This window comes from Hipposideros armiger, unplaced genomic scaffold, assembly GCF_001890085.2.
Source record: "Hipposideros armiger isolate ML-2016 unplaced genomic scaffold, ASM189008v1 scaffold_49, whole genome shotgun sequence".
NCBI lineage: Eukaryota > Metazoa > Chordata > Mammalia > Chiroptera > Hipposideridae > Hipposideros > Hipposideros armiger.
In genome coordinates, this window is record NW_017731399.1 from 230960 (window position 1) to 249081 (window position 18122).

Consider the following 18122-nt stretch of genomic DNA (forward strand, 5'->3'; position numbering starts at 1 on the left):
CAGCTCAGCTCGGGCACAGTGTCACTGGCCCATGTGGGAATTGAACTGGCGGCCCTGTTGCTCAGAGCTCGCGCTCTTAAGCCAACTCTTAACCAACTGAGCCACTTGGCCGGCCCTCACGGTACTCTTAATATGCTATTATTTCATCTCTAAGCCTTCAGACTTTATGGCTTTCTGGGAGTTTATTGAGCTCCAGAACATATTTGCATAAAATTAGTTGCTAGAAATATCCATTAATGCATTGGAGAGCTATTAATATTAAATAATATCATGAACATATGTTTTTAAAAGTTCACTATAACAATTTAATTGACATGTTACATTTCTGAGCAGCTGAAGACTGATTTTTCTTACCTATTTCTGCATAGCAAAATTTCTACAAGTCTGAGTATAGTCTTAGTCACATTCTGACACTGAAATTGGATTCACTTTATTAAGACTGTATCTTTGTTGTTCTTTTTCTAAATTTGGATTATGCCTTGTAGATTTTTTTCAATGGATTTTCCCATTTCTCAAAAATATTACTGGTGAATTTATGCACTGACTTTTTTTTTTTAAGCCCGGTGATACCAGCTTTTCTTCTTTCTACTCTAGTTGGATGGTTAGGAGTTTTTTGTTGTTTTTTTTTTTTTTAGCTGAGCCATCCTGCTACCTTTTGGCAGCTCAGCGACTGCTCAGCTCGGGCTGGACTCGTACCGCTGTTGCTCAGAGCTGAAACTCTTGAGCGAGCTCTTAACCAACTGAACCACTCGGCCGGCCCTGGATGGTTAGGAGTTTTGACCTGGCCTTTAAAAAATATCTGTGTCATTATAAGCAGTGGCTTAAGTAATACATTATATCTTTTAACAACAGCTTTGCTGAGTACTGTACACATCATGAAAGAATTTAGATGTAACCAGGTATCTAAGCAAATTTCTGTTGCCAACAAATATGGTTGCCAGTTGAGAGTTTCATTAGATCCACTTGAGAAGAAATTGTTTGACTCTGCATTCCATTTAGTTTTTTTTTTTAAAGCATAAAGTGCATTTTTTGAAACCAGAGGTTTGTTGAAGTCATTTTGTCTTAATGATGTTTTATGGAACTAAACATGGATATTATGAGATACAAACGAATTGTGATTTAGTAATAGGCCTTGTGACATGATTTCTATATATAGAAAATGCCATAAAATCCACCAAAAAACCCAACATGCTAGAGCCAATAAACATAGCAAACTTGCAGAGTGAAAGATCAACACACAAAAATTAGTGTGTTTCTATATTCCAGCATTGAACAAATGAAATTAAGAAAATTTTGTGTATGATAGCATTCAAACATTGCTGAAAGAAAAAAAAGACTTAAATAAATGGAAAGACATCCCATATTCATGGATTGGAAGATTTAATATTGTTAAGATAGTAGTACAGCAAGGTCCATAAATCCAATGCAATCCCTATGAAAATCCCAATGGCCTTTTTTTGCAGAGATGGAAAAGCTGTTCCTCAAATTTATATGGAACTGTAAGGGGCCCCACATAGTCAAAGCAGTATTGAAAAAGAAAATTGAAGTTGGAGGACTCACACTTCTCGATTTCAAAACTTACTACAAAGCTACAGTAATTAAAACAGTGGGGCTCTAGCATAAGAACAGACATGTAGACCAACGGAGTGGAATTGAGAGTCCAGAAATAAACCCAAGCACCTGGCCAGGTGATTCTCAACAAAGGAGCCAAGGCGAGTCAATGGAGAAAGAATATTCTCTTCAACAGATGGTACTGGCCAACTGGTTAACCACATGCAAAAGGATGACGTTGGCTTCTACAACATGAATGAACCTTGAAAACATTATGCTAAGTGAAAGAAGCCAGACACAAAAGGCCAAATGTACACAATATGTCTAGAATAGGCACGCACCACGCACATTCACAGGGTCAGAAAATAGACTGGTGGTTGCCAGGGCTTGGGAGTTAGGAATGAGGAATGATTGATAGGAGGAGGAGGTGCTTTTTTTTTTTTTTTTAAGATAATGCTTTAAAATCAGATAGTGATGAAGGTTGTACAATTCTGTGAGTATACTAAGAAGCACTGAATTGTACACCTTAAAAGTGAATTCTGTGGCATATAAATTGTATCTCAATAAAGCTTTTGTTTTATGAGATGGGAAGGGCCAGGTTATTAGCTCAGGTACACAGCTGTCCTAGAACGCTCTCTTATTACAGGACCATATTCAACACTATAATTAACACTTTCTTCCCCTAAGAACCTCTCTTACCCTGTGATCCAGAGGTTCAGTGTAGATTATTTGTTTGCAAACAGTGATACTTGTAATGGTTCCTTATTGCTAATCTAACTCGGTAATCCCACATTATGGCCACCAGTTTCTAGTTACACTTTTAAGTTTTATTTAAATAAAACTTATTCATCTGAAATATTTGGATCAGAGGAAATTTGCCATCTAGATCCCTTTGGGCTACCCTGGGGTTTTTTCTGTCTCTGTTCATTTTTTTTTAATTACATTGATGAAAAAATACTAAGTTCTTCTGAAGTCAGAGATCATAAATGTCCTTTACTCTGTGATCTTAGTAAGTCATGTGTTATTTTAAATTAGTAAGTCCTCTATCAGAGGTCAGGAGAATAAATGGCTAATGGGTTCTCCCAGCTGAAATTCAATCTTAAATTGTTTCCATGTGCAGCTTTCAATTAAACCTCTTCTCAAAGGTACCACTCACTGTCTGATAGCATAGTGAAATCCAGCTCTTATTTGCTTTTTATATGTTTCACATTTGGAGTGAAGAATATTTTATCTTATGCTAGAGTAAATAATACTATTCATGTTTATTTTCCTCTCTACAAACACTGGTTTTTAAAAGTTAAATTTAAGACCAGGTAACTGTGTCTTTTTGTCAATAATGAACGGATTCCCTTTTCTAAAATAGAAGGTGTGGGTTTTCATATGGAATAATAACCATAAGAGTGGACAGAAGATGTATATACTATAATGGAAATTGGGAGTGTCACTCAGTTACAAGGCTTCTACTGCCCGCCATACTGTTTCTTAATCTAATGACATCGCGTCATAGAGCCATTGTCTCTGAAGCCAAGGCTCATTCACCCCAGATGTATTATTAGACCCACTAGGTAACATCACAGGTGCTTGGGGAGTGAATACCAGGGCTGCAGAGCTGCCCTGAACTGAAGACTGCATTCTGTGACCTCTGCCAGGTGCTTTCATTAGAAAGCCTTAGAGTCTAGAATTCTAGAATGTTTGCTGTCTTTCTCGGATTTCTGAGAGGTATCTGGGACTTAGAGTTCCCCTATCCTTCCATTAAGTTTTCTTCTGAGATATCCTGAATACATATCCCTTTCTTATATTGGGGTCCTCTATTTTGACTCCCTGTGTGCTGCTTTCTGGAGAGGTTAACTCAGTGAACTGACTGATTTGTACTTCGCTGTATGTATGTTACACTTCAGGAATTTATTTTTTAAAAGTACATATAAGAAACCATACACAGATATCCTCTACCACGTAGAACTAGTGTAGCATTCAGGAAGAGACTTTTCATTTAATGACTTGCCTTAATTAGTGTTTGAGTTTTTTTAGAAGAAACATATTTTCTTTGACAAATAAAGGGCTAGTTTTACAGAAAGAATTATACTGAGACAACTAGAGTTTGATGAGAAGACGAGATAATCTCTCAAGGTTAGGATTTTGGAGTTCAAATCCCGACTGTCCTTTCCCGGCACCCCACCTGCCGCCTGTCCATTCCTCACACAGCATCTCCTCCTCACAGCTTCCATTTTTTCTTACTGTGTCTGCACAGCAGTCCACTCTGGGGACACTCTCCTTCTTGCATCTAAGAAGCGTCTCAACGCAGACGTCTCATCGTTTCTGGTAGTGTGATAATGGAAAGAGTGCGTACTGAACTATGAAAGGAGAGATGACAAATTGTGGCCAGCCTGGCAAATCCAGGGTGCATATTCCTTTCCCTACCAAGCATAACATACTTTGATGAATTCTACCCCTTGTCCTGAATTCCTGCTATTCACAACCCATTATTCATGGTCAGCCTGATGTCTTTGCTCAAAAAGCAGCTCTTTCCACAGCTGTACTGTGGTCTGATCAGAGTGAACACACTAGACACGAACACTCCCACCAGAGGATAACGAAGCCATGATTGTTTTTAGAAAAGTAAAGTACTAGGCATGCCTGCATCCTACTGACTCTGACTAACCTCTGCTCTGTCTCACATATTTCAGGCTTTAAAGGAGATAGATGAAGTTGGGGACCTGTTACAGCTGAAGTATTCCCGTCATCGGTTGGTACCTCTACTGGACAGGCCCTTTGACGAGACTACGTATGAAGAAACAGAAGACTGAGCCTTTTTGGTGCTCCCTCAGAGGAACTCTCCCTCGCCCAGGACAGTGTGTGGTCTTTCTGAGCCAGTTCCAGGAACCGCACTTGAGTGGCCATCTCATGTGAAAGACATTTCCTCAACTATTGATGGTGGCCACCTCCACTCTAAATGGCATTTTGTAAATAGTAAAAAACTGCTTTACGTCTTTTCTTTGCTACATTTCACCTTTTTTAAAGAAAGGTGACTCACTTTGCTTTTTTGTCCATTAAAAAAATGTTTTATTTTATAACTATTCTACTTGTGAAATCACGGTGACCCGAGCCTGTTGGGTAACCACACAGGCCATTGCCCTCCCCCAGCCGCGGGCCCATCCAAAGCCCCTGCTGGCCCCGGCACTACAGCCTCAAGACTCACCTGCCCACCTCCCTAGGGAGCAAGTGCCTTCCACTTACTTCCGCTCCAGATCTCAGAGGTTGCAACCTTGGAATCCTTATTTAACCAGTCAAGGAATCAACCAAAGTTCTCTCTTTAGTCTTAAGTTTAGCCTTGTAAGGACTACAGTAAATGCGAACACTGCTGAATTTCCCCTTGCTGTGTGACTCCCTCTGCTCAGGACTCTCCCAAGGCTTGGGCTTGTTCCATTTCGTTCTGGTCACCAGACGATTCCTTCCTTCACCATCAACTGTTTCTTCATGCTGGTCACCATCTGAGGGGGGATCCGGTTTCTGGTTCTTCCCAAGCCCTAACCTAATACTCCTGCCCCATGTTCAGAGCACTTCTGTTGTTTTACAAGCACCCACGGCCCGCCCCGGTCAGCCCTCCATGGTGAAGTGACTCAAACCCCAATGGTCTGAGCACACATCTGCTGTCTAGAGCAGCGTGCACCCTCGCTGGCGTGAGGGGCAGGGGCGGCGCGGGAGGATTGATCACTACTCCCAGAATGTCTGTGGTTTGCTTCTTACTGCTTTTACTTTTCAAAACGATGACCGCCTCTGCCTGCGTCTGGGTCCAGATTAGGATTTAAACTGATAAAGGAAGACCACAGTAAATCCTCTGCTCAGAAATCATTTGTCGTGTTCCTATTTTAGGATTAAGGTTATTAATTTACCCTTTGTAGAAGCTGACCATGTACATATTAGTCTTCTGAGCGCTAGTTCTCTTTATTGTTGACGTCCTAAGACAATTCTAACCTGACATCTGGGACTTAGTGGCTCCCTGGCCTTCCGTTATCTTTTATTTTTTTTGTAAGAAATTTTGAACACACATTTCTTGGCTAAACTGGGATCCTGTATTTTGACTTTGTTTTCATACCAGGTAAGGGGACTTCTTTCAGAGAGCTTTATACTGCTTGACCAAAGAACAAATCTGAAAATCACCGTGTTTAGAGTTCTTTTGTTTTCTGTTGACCAAAGTGAAAAGAACTTTTGACTGTTAATATTCAAGATCAGCTTGTCTTTTAGTAGCCATCAGGTATTACAGGGCAGGGCTGGGAACAGAATGGAAAAGAATTGTGTGAAAGTAGTTTTGCATGTCTCTCTGTTTGAAATCACTCCTTTTATTGGTAAGAATTCTCAGTCCAGATTCTCGTGGGTTTGGGCCCATCTTGTCATCGGCTGTGGTTATGTTGGTACAGATACATGTAGTGGAGGATGCAAGCATTGTTGTTGGTAAAGTTTTGTTGTCATGTCTCAAGTTACCTTTGGTCACGCTGTCAGCAGCTGAGAGCCTTAAGCCCTTGAAATATTCCAAGGTTTCATTTAAAGAACCAAATTGATATGCAGGGACTACATTTAGCATGGACAAGTTGCATTAAGGAAGAAATTGTGGTCACTACTCCTGTAAAATGAAGGCCATTGCTAACCTTCCTTGCACACCGAGTTCCTCACCATAGAACCCCATTTGGATGCCAGGGAGTTTTTACACTGCAGTTACTCCTTAATGGCGTAGGGTTTGCAAAAGTCACAAACTTTAAGCAATGAACTTAACCACTAGCCTTTTTATTTTGGCTTGCATGACATCATTGCAATATAAAATACCAGTTAGTATTTTTTTAAAATATAGTATCACTTTGCTAGCGCAAAGTTATTTCAGGATAAATGTAGCTAAATTACAAGTTTATTTTGAAGAGACAAAACTCCTGTGATCTATCCAGGACCTCTATTTTCTAGAGGACAAAGCATAACATGCTGGTTGTCTGTCTTAAAACTGTAATATAAATCTAGGATCCAGTCATATCACAAGTATTATTTCTTTAAGCACTTAGGGAAATACAAGTGTATATAAACACAGTCCTTGGTAATGAGTGGAAATCGCGACTATATAAGTATAGTTGCATACGTGGTTTGACACAGCCTGATTGAAGAATTGAATGGGATTCAGAGAGGTATCAGCTAACGTTTACTACCGAAGCTGATAACCAGAGTCAGTCAGTAGAGGTGTGACTAATTCTTACCCCTTCTCATCCCTCTGTTTAGCACTGCCTTTTTCCATTGCAGGTTTATAAGACCTTTTTCTGCAGATCACATCAGAAATCAAGAAATTTATAACTTGGGGACATCAAAATCACACCCACAGAATGGAGCAAGTGGCAGTCGCAGGTTATCCTCCCCCCTTTGTTTTGAAAACTTGACCCTAGAGTATGGTATACCTTCTAGAGCAAGTAAATATTTAAATAAAATGTTCAGGGGCTTTGGAGCACTTTAACTTCTTACTTTGGAAATTTCCTTCTCTTTAAAAAGCATTCTAGCCTCCAGAACCCCAAAGTACTGCTTGCTTGTTTGAACAACTCTGAATCTTCGTCCTTGATTCACTTTCTTAACCTTCCATATAGGGAGATTTCAGATGGTCAAAACACGCTTCTTCATGTAGTCATGTAAGGTGAACAGAAATATCCCCAACTCCTGAGGGCTGTGTGTCGGCCTAATGCCCTTTCAGAGGCCAAGGAATTGAATATCCCAATGAATTGTCTCTATAATCCCTCCCTCCTGGATTTGGCTTTTTTTCCTGCATCTTCCAGTTCTTGATTTTTAGAATTCCAGCTACAGGGAAGACTGATCTATGGTGGTGCTGTGTTTGGAGGATCTCCAAATCAGATACCCTGTCCTTGTACACTCAGCCTTACATTTCCGGAGGAGACAGGGAACTTCTTCCCTACTTGAGGGAGCCTGTGGCTAAGTTTCTTAGGACTAGTACAGTCTGGCTGAACTTTGTAGTGTGAAACACACTTTACTTCCTTTTAGTGAAAACCAGGAGGAAAACTGTCTTACATGGAGAGATTTCCTGGCTTCTCAGGGAACGGGGACAAGGTGAGCTATCACTACCCTGTTTCTCTCTACATCGTCCCTTTCCAAATTGATGAGGATCTCTGATCCCTAGTCACGCACTGCCACACAGGCAGTGAAGAAAGAGAATTTGGGTAATTCTTGTAAGAATTCATAGGAATGTGGCAAAATCACCTAGAGAAAGCTAAAGACAATTGACTCTTTCTGGTGCAAAGAATGGTTGTGACCTAGTTCCCAAGGTGTCTTTCCTTTCCTGCTGTTCTAGGTAAGCCACAATGGGTTTTAATCTCTGCTTGCTATAAATTCGTGTGGTTAGGAAGGGAGAGCAGTGGTTTTCCTCCTGTCTACCTTCATGAAGATCAGGAACTGCGGAGCATTTCACACAGATAAAATCAGTGTAGTCCAAAGGAGCTGTGAAGGGGGCATTATGAAAATCAAAGGATTCTTCTTGGCTGTTGGGCAGCTGTTGGCCTCCATGCAGCTCCAGAACCTGTAAGTGTGCTGCTACATGGGAACTCAGTGCCCGGCAGCCATCTTCATCCATTAAGCCAGTTCTCTCCTCAGCTTTATCCTCATGAACTGTAGTGTCCAGGCCCCTAGCCAACTGCTGTGTGCCCAGATTAGAATTAGAAGGCTGAATTAGAAGGCTGGCTTCCTGCCTTATCATACAGAAGAAATGCTAGGACTAACCAAGGATCCCTTTGCTTTTAACTGTATAGAAAATTCTGTTGCCCCTTTTGTCGCTTCCAGTGACCTATTTTCCAAGCATGGATTGAGTCTTTCCTAGGGAGAAAACCAAAGGGGTTAGCTGGAGCCCTTTATATTTATTCTAGTCCACTGTGGTGAGTCTGCAGGTATCACATTCCCAGTCCACCCTTGGGGGTGGCTTGGGGGTGGAGGGTGGCTGTGGGCAAGGTTTTGCTTGCTACGCAGTACACATGATACATGGCCTATAACTGTGATTCTTTGTGCTGTGATGAGTTACACTAAACTGACCCTAAAGAATGCAGTGGCTCTTTAACTGCAGTTACTGTGTTTTTAATGAAGCAGTACCCAAAGTTGTTCTTCTGGAGCAGTTGTGGGGAGGTTGAATGAGAGGTAAAAACAAGAGCAGTGTCCTACGTGTCCTGCCTTGTTGCCATCTGCATGGATAAGTGGATCCTTCCATGTGTGAGAGGCCTTGAGTTAACTTAATCTGCTTTTTCCAACACAATTCCCAAGTTGGTTATGCAAAGCTTGGACCCTTTCCGAGGGAGTGTGGGACATGTCACTAAGGTGATGTGGTAATTTGTCTGCACCCTAAACACTAGGTCTTGTTACTTCCGTGATGTTTAACCAATGGTTGGTATGACAAAAAGCATCCTTGATGGTTCTTCACGGGATACTGGTGAAATCACCCTGTTGATTCAGCCAGCATGCCCCCACAGTCTTGATGATCCCTCTCTGTATAAAGATAGCTAACATTAAGAGAAGGGGGAATGAGATAGAATAAGAATAGAGAAATCGCTTAATGGGGCGCTGAGATCTTAATGTGTTGGCCCATTTTTTTCATTGACCAATTTACTTGTAACCTGGAATTTGCAAGAGGTGCTGTGATAACCCCTCTCCATTGCTGTAATGTTCATATAATCTGAGAGAGATGGGGAAATGTCAATAAAAATTGAAGTAATGTATTAAAATGTCTGTCTTTCTCCCTTCCACCCCCCCGCCCTGTCTCTCTTTTATGCCAGTTGATTTTTTTTCCCGTCTTTTTACTTTGTTGGATGACTATGAAGCAGTAAGTAGTGGATCGAGGTAAAGAGCATGATGAAAGATTGTAACCAGTATCTGGTTTAGACAGATGTGATGCAGAAAACTTTTCTAAGGAGTGGAGGAGCTGAAAGAATGCAGTTGATGCTCCCTGAGCAAAGGGGAGAAGGGTAAGGTGGGACTGGTGAGGAGGTGGTAGAGGTGCGCGGCACTGGGCTGCTGTGCTGAGGGGTTTATCTTACACATTGGGGAAAACTAGTGCAAAGTTTAAAGCATTGAAAAAGATAAGCACTTGCTCTTTTGTAGACCTTGACAGGTGATAAAGTTTATATGGAAATGCAAAGGACCTAGAATAGCCAAAACAAAACTTTGGAAAAGAATTTACCCGATTTCAAAACTTTCTACAAAGCTACAGTAACTAAGGCTGTGCAATTGGCATTAGGATAGTCATATTGAATAAAACAGACTAGAGAGTCCAGAAATAGACCCCACATATAAATGGTTAATTGATTTTTGACAAAAGTGTAAAGTTAGTTACATGGGGAAAGTACAGTTAGTCAACTAATGCTGCTGGGATCAATTAAATATTTAGGAGAAATGACCTTTGTCAAAGTAACAGACGTCCAAACCAGTAGAGAATTTTTATGAGTTTATTTGAACCAAACTGCTGAAAGCAAACCCTCAACGGATTGAGAAAATGCTCCAGAGAATGGCAGTTTTGCAGCTTATTCTATACATTAGAATCAAAGGAGGGGACGTATAGTAAGGTATTCAGGGAACAAGGTAACAGGGTTCTGTGGTCTTGAGGGCTGCTGAGTGGCCTGAGGGGTCTGGAAAAGAAGATGATTGACATTTCAAAGGTATGTTATAATCTTAAATGCAAAAAGACAACAGACAGGCGCACTGAAGGTTGAAGATTGACCACAGAACCCCTCACCGTTACCGTTCTCCTCAACAACCGGCTCCATGAGCTGTGAAGGGTAGTTACTATCCTGTACCCACCAATGTAAAAGAAGAGTCTCTCCGTTTTGCTTTTTATCCAATCCCAAAGATTTCCCCACTTTGCTTTCTCCCACCCCCAAACCTTTGGATTTCCTGTAACCCTCCTTACCTCTTCTTTGATTCTAATGTATAAAGTAAGCTGCAAAACTGCCATTCTCTGGAGCATTTTCTCAAATCTGTTGAGATTTTGCTTCCTGGCAATTGCCCTTAGTTTGGCTCAAACTGATAAGATTCTTTACAGGTTTGGACGGTTCTTACGTCAACAATTTCACGTCCTACCCATGAGGGTCCCTGCACGCGTGCCTCGCTGGGGAGAGTGGGCGGTCCCACAACCTCATCAACGATAAAACTAGGTGACCCCCGCCCCCTAATGGAAGGGCAGGACCTTCTGACCACTCTCAGAGGTGGTTAGCGGCTCTTTCTGGGACTTGATCCTCACATGAGTCTCCACGCACTCCTGGTTTTTGAAGTGTTCTGAACACTTCCTTAGGAAATGGGGCGCAGAGTGTGGCAGGTGTTTCTCTGGTCTCCACCTCCAGCAGGGGAGCAGGAACAGCCTGGGGGGCGTTACTTCCAGGCCTTCCTCCCCAAGCAAACCTGCCGGGAGTCATAAATGAACCTTTGCCCAAGACGTTAAAGGCTCCCGCTTGGACTGCGGCGCATCCCATCCGCGAGGAGTGCGGCCCGCAGGAGTCGCAGCGCAGGGCATAAGAGCGCCGGTTGGCTGGCAGCAACTTCCCCCGAACAAGAATTCGCTTAGGGCTGCGGCGGGGACTGAGGGCGGGGAGGGGGTCAGATCAAAGGGAGCGCCGAGGGGCCACCTCTCCCGGAGGCCGGGGAACTTCCCGGGCGCTGACCCCGAGTAGTGTCGCGCGCCCCCGCCCCGCGCGTCCCCGCGGCGGCTGGGTCTCCGGCGCCCCGCGCGCCCCCGCCGCCAGGCCAGCGCCGCAGGCCCCGCGCTCCCGCCCCTGGAGGAGGCGAGGCCGGGCGCCAACAGACTCGCCGGAGCAGGTTGGGAGGCGGGGAGGCGCCGGGTGGAGCGGCCTCGGAGGGAGACGATGCGTCGGCTCCGCGGTAGAGCGAGTCTCCTTGGCAGAGCCGGTCTCCTCAGCGTGGTGCTGCTGACTGTGCTGCTGGCGGCGGGACGGGGGCTCCCCCTAAGGAAGCCGCGGGGTCCCTGGCTCCGGCCCCAGAGACAAACCAGGCTGGCGGAGGTGAGTGGTGGGGCGCAGGGCTGCGTGCGCTGTGTCCTTCTCTTGGCCTCCTGCTCTAGTAGCGTGGGGAGTGGGACTGGGACGCAAACAGTGGCCCCTGGGTACGAGGGCCCAGCGAAGGCCAGGCGCGCAGGGCTTTAGGAGTCCCCACGCCCCCGTCCGTGTAGCGGACCAGCCTGGGGAGAATCTTCACTTAGGTGCGGAGTGCGTGAGGAGCGCAGACACCTAGGAAGGGTCCGGCTTCCTCTTGTTGCCTCGCCCTGAGCGCACCTCTCCTGCAGCCGCACTGCCCAGGTGCGCACTCCGAGGGGGCGCGGGTGGGAGACGAGCCCCGCGCTTTGCCGAGTGGCGGGCTGGGGTTGCAGAGGTTCAGACTGTCATGGTGCAGCCTCTTAAATCAAGCCTGCGAAAGATTTGAGTCCCTTTGGGTGTGAGTCGAGACAAGGTGAGGTAGACAGTGGGGTCCTCCAACTTGCTGCGTGGGAGTAGTCCACCAGGGACCTTTATATTACTCTGAACTTGGAAAAGCAGAAAAGGTCTCTAAGACAACGGAGGGCACTTTCTGGGTGGCCTGTGAGTGGGCCTTCGGGGTGGGTGTAAGACAAGAGTGAGATGGAAAAGTGGTGTTAGCCATGGAGACAAACCGTAGTGTGTCCACACCTGTCTGCTGTCACCAGGGGTCAACAGTCCAGCCGTGCCCCCCCCACATTCATCCCCATGGGGACAAAACCTGCTGGACTTGTTCCAAGGTATGCAGGAGCAGGCCTGTGTGTCCGGGGTCCTGGCTCCTCCTCTGCCCTGAGCTGTTCTTGGAGGCCAGAGTCATTCTTCCCTTTTGGGGGAGGAGGACACTGAGGGCCCCTGACGGGGTGCAGGGTGCAGGAGGATGGTGAGTGAGCGGGCCAAGCTTGGGCCACGCGCTTAGTGCCAGGGCTGCGGAGGCCCTCCAGAGGCAAGGGGACGAAAGGGCCCCGGCTGCACTTTAGGGGGTCTGTGTAGACAAGCGTCTGTCCACTTTTTTTCATTACTGCCCCCCTAAGGAGCCTTTTAGACATCTTTTTTCCCAGTGCTCCCCCATCATGAAATGTTAATAACACAAATATCGTCTGTTTATATACTGCGGCCCTTTGGAGTGTTACAAACCAGGGTAACATCTAAGATATTTTGCTTCCCGGGATACGATTTTTGCGCCTGTTGAGAGTATATCCTGTAACCCGGGTTTCTCCACCTCCACATTACTGTCATTTTAGGTCTTATACTTCTTTGCTGTGCATTGTAGGATGTTTAGCAGCATCCCTCAACTCTTATCTACTAGATGCCTGTGGTACCCCCTTCCTGACAGAGCCAGACATTGCCAAATGTTTCCTGAGGGACACCCCATCCCTGGTGCCGGTGGTTGAGAACCACTGCCGTAGACAAATCCAGAGGAACTGAACAGCCTCTGGCCAGTCCCATGTCCTAGGTGGAGGTGACAGTGGTCATAAAATGAATTAAATTGACACTTTTTTTCTACTCGTTTGGCATAAATACTGTCTATTTTAACGCTTACACTTTGTATTGGAATTATTTTCCTAGGTTTGCCAGATCTTTCCCCAAAACCAGCCTAGAGGATGAGTTGTTTCAGAGCCAAAGTCATATCCCCAGGCCCGGTATAGAGCCTGGCTGAGTTCTCAACAACATGTTAAAGCAAATTGGTGCCATGGAAGAAAACCAGAGCCTGGAGCCCAGGGCATGGGGTTCTGGTCCCAGTGATCATTAACTTGTGTGTGACTTGCCTTGGACAGTTCGTTTAAAATGAAGGGCTAAGGCATCCCCATGGTCTCGTCCAGCCAAACATTGTTCCACAAGTCTGTGTGATGTGAGTTAGAGCTGTTATACACCAAAGGTGTTAGGTAAGGAATTCTTTTTTTTTTTTTTAAGATTTTTATTGGGGAATTGGGAGGATGGGAACAGTGCTGGGGAATTGGGGGAAGGCGAACAGACAAGTTGCTGTCGTTTTTGTTCTTCAGTCTAGTTGTGGAGCACGTTGCTTCACTGGCCCAAGTTGGCACCATCATTGCGCTCTTCCCGGGCGAGGCAGATCAGTCGCCGGCTTCTGTATGGCCGCTCACTGCGGCTGCTGGCTGCTCACGCTGGCTGCTGGCTACATACTATAGCCCATGGCAACCCACTGCCACAGGGGCTGCAGCCTACGCCGTCGCCAGCAACTCACGTCAGCCCAGCTCCAGGTTGAGCTGTTGTTCAGCATCTTAGCTGTGGAGGGCAGTGTCACTGGCCCTCATATGTGGGATCTGAACCGGGGCCCTCTGGGGTCCCAAGCCAGTTCTTAACCATCGCACCACTCGGCCGGCCCATGTAAGGAATTCTTGAGAGAATGCAGACTGCTATTCTAGGGCCTTGGGTGATAGGTCAGAAATAACTGACCAACCCAAAGACCTTTATGAAGAAACTGAGGACCATAAACCCCCCAAGATCTAAAAGTGTAGGATGACTGAGGGGGAGTGAGTGTGCCCGGGCCTTGCAAAGTGGGTACAAAGTTACTGTAGTGATGTTAGTTCATTGTCACACCATTCTGACTTGGGCGTTATTCTCATTTTCCAGATGGGAAAATTGAAGCACGGCGATGTTAAACCTAGCTCGGAGTGGGAGCCAGGTCTGTCATTTCAAGAGCTACACGGGGGACCTTATGGTCTATCTTTGCATGTCATGCTCTGGCTCGCTCATTTAAACCCTTGAAAAGTCTTGAAATCACTAGCATCATGAACAAAATGTGCCTCCCTTTTCTTGGGCAGGCCTGTTGCTTGTGGCGCTTGTGACCGGAGACGCCAAGCACAAGACAGAAATGCAACGCAGAGAGCGGGGAGGAGGACACACAGTGCAGTCTGACCTCGCATCCTTGCCGACTTCAGTCTTTTATTAGAGATAACAGAGGAGCAGGTGGTAGACAATAACAAGCATGTTCCTAAGGCTAAGGGAGAAATGCTTAGCCTAAGAGTTGTTTTTTAGCTCAAGAGGAGCAAAACAGTCTCAAGGACTTTGGCTGAGCACACACAGATGTCAACATGGTAGGCATCCAGCCTCTCTCAGTTAACCCTTAGTTGACCGTCAAACTTGGGCTCAAGGCAGCAACCTTACAATTTTGATTTTGGGGGCTCATGTGGGGGAGTCCCTAACGTGTCCCTACAGTTGCTGAGCCTCAGTTTACTGCCACAGTCAAATGGGAATAAGAGAACCTGTTCTATCTGGTGGCGTACTGGGTGAGAAAGCGCAGTACACACGGGTGGGACTGTCGTTGCAAGGGGCTGGGGCCAGGCAGTTTTGGGGTGTTGGACAGGCCAAGAATGACACAGCTCTGCCTTGGGTGTCTTCTGTTCTAGTCAGAATCAGAATACCACCCAAACGGCCACCGTGCCTAGTGGTTTGTGTTCTTGTCTTGTTATCCTCATTTGAGAGGGGAGGAAACTGACAGTGGATCCAAGAACTAACTGCACAGTTACACAGCTAGTAAGTTGTGAGCCAGGATCCAAACCCAATTTTGCTTCATTCCAGAGCCCTGGGCACCTAGTCCTCACCCCCACCACCTCCTAGGCAGGCAAGGGAAGACCTGGGGGCGGTGGGGGCGGGGGCTGGGGACTTGGGGCCAACTTGGGCCGTGATATTAAGTGTATGTTAGAAGGTGATGGAGAGTAGTAGAATTGAGCAAGAGAAGAACTGAGAGGATAACTCTTCCAGGCAGCTAGGACTGTTACACATGAAGGGGTCCCACGTGAGGCCGAGCTGGGAAACGGCAGCTTGAGTTGACAGGGAAGGAGGCACTTGGTGAGGGGGTGAGCTGAGCGAAGAGCTAAGCGCAGAGGAGGAAGGACCCTCCAAGCCTGGGGGTGTTTCGTCAGCACTCGAGTCCTGGTCCATTGTTCAGCCAGTAGCAGGGACTGGATAGTGAGAGGGGTGTGGTGGGTTGAAAGGTCCCACCTGCCAGGTGGGTGACACCTAGAAGCAGGTATTTTCCTGAAGATCGGCCTTCTTTGGTTGGGGTCTTTCTAGCCCAATCAGTGAGTGTCAGAAGGGGAGCTGGGATCCAGGTGTGCGTGATGCCAGCCCTGTGGCCTTGCCTCTTAGCCTCCTCCTGCAGCTGGGCACCTCTACATACCTTGGCTATGGCCACCGTTCTCCCTCCAGACCCTTTTTTTTGCTCTCATAGTTCAGAACCATTGGAAAGCTGGTTGAGGGACGGAGGGAAGGACAGGAACGGGCCCCTGGAGGCTCTGCTGCTCTTGCTCCCGGGCAAGTCCTCGGCCTCACTGGAGTTCAGGCTCCTAATCCTGTTCCTCTGCTTGGCACCTCCCTGGGCTGTTTGAGGAGTAAAAGAAAAGATGGATGTGAAAAGTGGAACATCCTGTTCTAGTGTTTTGTTCATTCAGAGTGGCAGGCAGTGAACCAGAAGACGCAGCCCCTGCCTGGAGTTGGCAAAGCCCAGGGGTTAAGAGCACAGACTCTCCAGCCAGACCATCTGCCTCAAATCCTGCTCTGCCAGCCCCCTGTGGGATCCTCAGCAAGTTACCTCACCCCTCTGACCCTTGACCGCCTCATCTCTGAAGTGAGGACGATGCTAGCACTTGCCCAAGGGGTTGTCGTGAAGATTCAAGTCAGTGCATATAGGGTGCTGCATAATTTGTGGGGCCCAGTGCAGAGTGAGAATGTGGAGCCTCTGAGCATTTCAAGATGGCGACAGCAGAGCATTAAACCAGGCGCAGGGCTCTGTGCAAGTACACAGGTCACACAGTCTGAGCCAGCCAGCCCTGGTGCTTGGAGGGTATGCTTTGTCAGTGTACTCTTATTACAATGAGAAGCTTTGAGGTCTCCATTGGGGGCCAGGGTGGGCTGGGTGAGACTTACACACAAGTGAGGAGGGTAAAATGCAGCCCCATCTCTCTGCCTGTGGTCCTCAGCCTGGCTGAAGAGGCAGTTGCTGTCGGATGCTGGGTCTCCAGCATCTCCTGGGAGGCCACGGTGACTGTGTGTGCATCCGGGCTCTGTATGGATGGGCCTCTGGGCCTCAGCAGCTGGGGCTGTGGAGAGGGGAGGTGCTGGGCTGCACCTGGCAACTGGATTTCATTACCTGGAACAAGTTCCTGACCCCTGAGGCAGAGAGAAGGGAGAATGGGGGAACTGTGAGGGGGCTGAAACAGGTTAGCAGGCAGGCCCGTGCAATGCAGTAAGGGTTTGAGGGTATGAGGGCTCTCCTGTTAACTGGAAACACATGGATCAGGGCTGCTGGCCAAACCTGGGAGGGTACATGTGGGCACGTGCACGTGCGTGTGTGCGCGCGCGTGTGTGTGTGTGTGTGTGTGTGTGTGTGTGTGAGAGAGAGAGAAAGAGAGAGAGAGACAGAGACAGAGACAGAGACACAGACAGAAAATGGTGGAGATGTATCTTGGTACAGGTATCTCCCACTTTTGGAAAGTTCACATTATGCCCCTTCACTTTTACAAAAGACTCACATTAGTACCTGTTTTCACAAACCAAAAAAAAAATCCAAGAGGATTTTTGCTTTTAGGAAAAAAGAGAAGCGAAAATAGCATTCCACATTGGTTTTGCAGGGAGCTGTGATAGAGGTAGCGAGCACCCAAGCAGTGAGAATGGCACTGCTTTAACTATATGTTAGTGTTATTTTAGGCTTTCTGTGTCATTTGGTAGGTTATTTGGGGGGTCTTGGAAGGCTCAACACTTTTTCCATATACGTTCATGGTCATGTCTTCTTTGCTTTACGCCTTTTCCCCACTCATAGGAACATTTTACTTTCAGATTGTGGCGAAAGCCTATGTATATCTCTACATTTCATATCTGTCTGGGCAATGACACCATCCCCCAAAAGAAATGGAGTTGTTTATCTGTACCTGTGTGACACTCCACACGTGAGCCTAATAGATAGGGGTGGTGTCCTGTGGGGCGGGTAGGTGTTCTTACTCAGAATTCGGTTCAGAACGACATGGAATATACCTGCCCAGAGATCCTGCATCAGGAGTGGTAGGTGGGGTAGGTGGTGTGTGTGTTGGGGTGGGAGGGGGTTCCAGCCAATTAAGATGTAAAGAACTAACAGTGCCTGGTGAGAGGGATGCTATCTTCTCTCTCCCCTCTAAGAACCATCTATCACCAGGTCAAGGTGACCTTCATTGCACACTTGCCATATTTGAGGCATCCTTCTAACTCAACAACCCTACAAGACAGAGACTGCCGTTTCCTAATTTACAGAGGGAGAAACTCAGGCAGATCAAGTAAACTGCCCAAGTTCACACAGCTAGTCAGCACACAAGCTAGGCTTTGAACGCAAGTGCTGTGGCCTCCAGGCTTCACTCGTTACCACTGCATTCAGCTGTCAGACAAAGTAATGAAAGTGGGTGTGCTTGGTGAAGACAAAGGTGGATGCATATGAGGGGTTATCGTCATGAGTGTCCATGCATGCACGTGTGCACCAATGCATGGCGTTGAGATCAGGCAGAGCTGGGTTTGAACCTGAGCTCAGATGTCGTAGCCTTTGAGACC

The 18122-nt window shown here is 46.5% G+C and overlaps 2 protein-coding genes across 4 annotated transcripts in view; both read left to right on the forward strand.

The window, feature by feature from the left end:
* Positions 1-8713, forward strand: part of SPTLC2 (serine palmitoyltransferase long chain base subunit 2) — a 98375-nt gene extending 89662 nt beyond the window's left edge. Inside the window, exon 12 of the mRNA XM_019640420.1 lies at positions 4236-8713. Coding sequence (XP_019495965.1) covers positions 4236-4355 — 120 coding nt within the window. The 3' untranslated portion in view covers positions 4356-8713. The remainder of the gene's footprint in view (positions 1-4235) is intronic.
* Positions 8714-11004: 2291 nt separating this feature from the next.
* Positions 11005-18122, forward strand: part of ISM2 (isthmin 2) — a 22646-nt gene continuing 15528 nt past the window's right edge. For 2 of the 3 annotated variants that reach the window (XM_019640274.1, XM_019640276.1), the window contains exon 1: positions 11005-11579. In XM_019640274.1, coding sequence (XP_019495819.1) covers positions 11424-11579 — 156 coding nt within the window. In that variant the 5' untranslated portion in view covers positions 11005-11423. Of the gene's footprint in view, positions 11580-14183; positions 14233-18122 lie in introns of those variants that run through there. The other variant, XM_019640275.1, reaches the window with a different exon arrangement.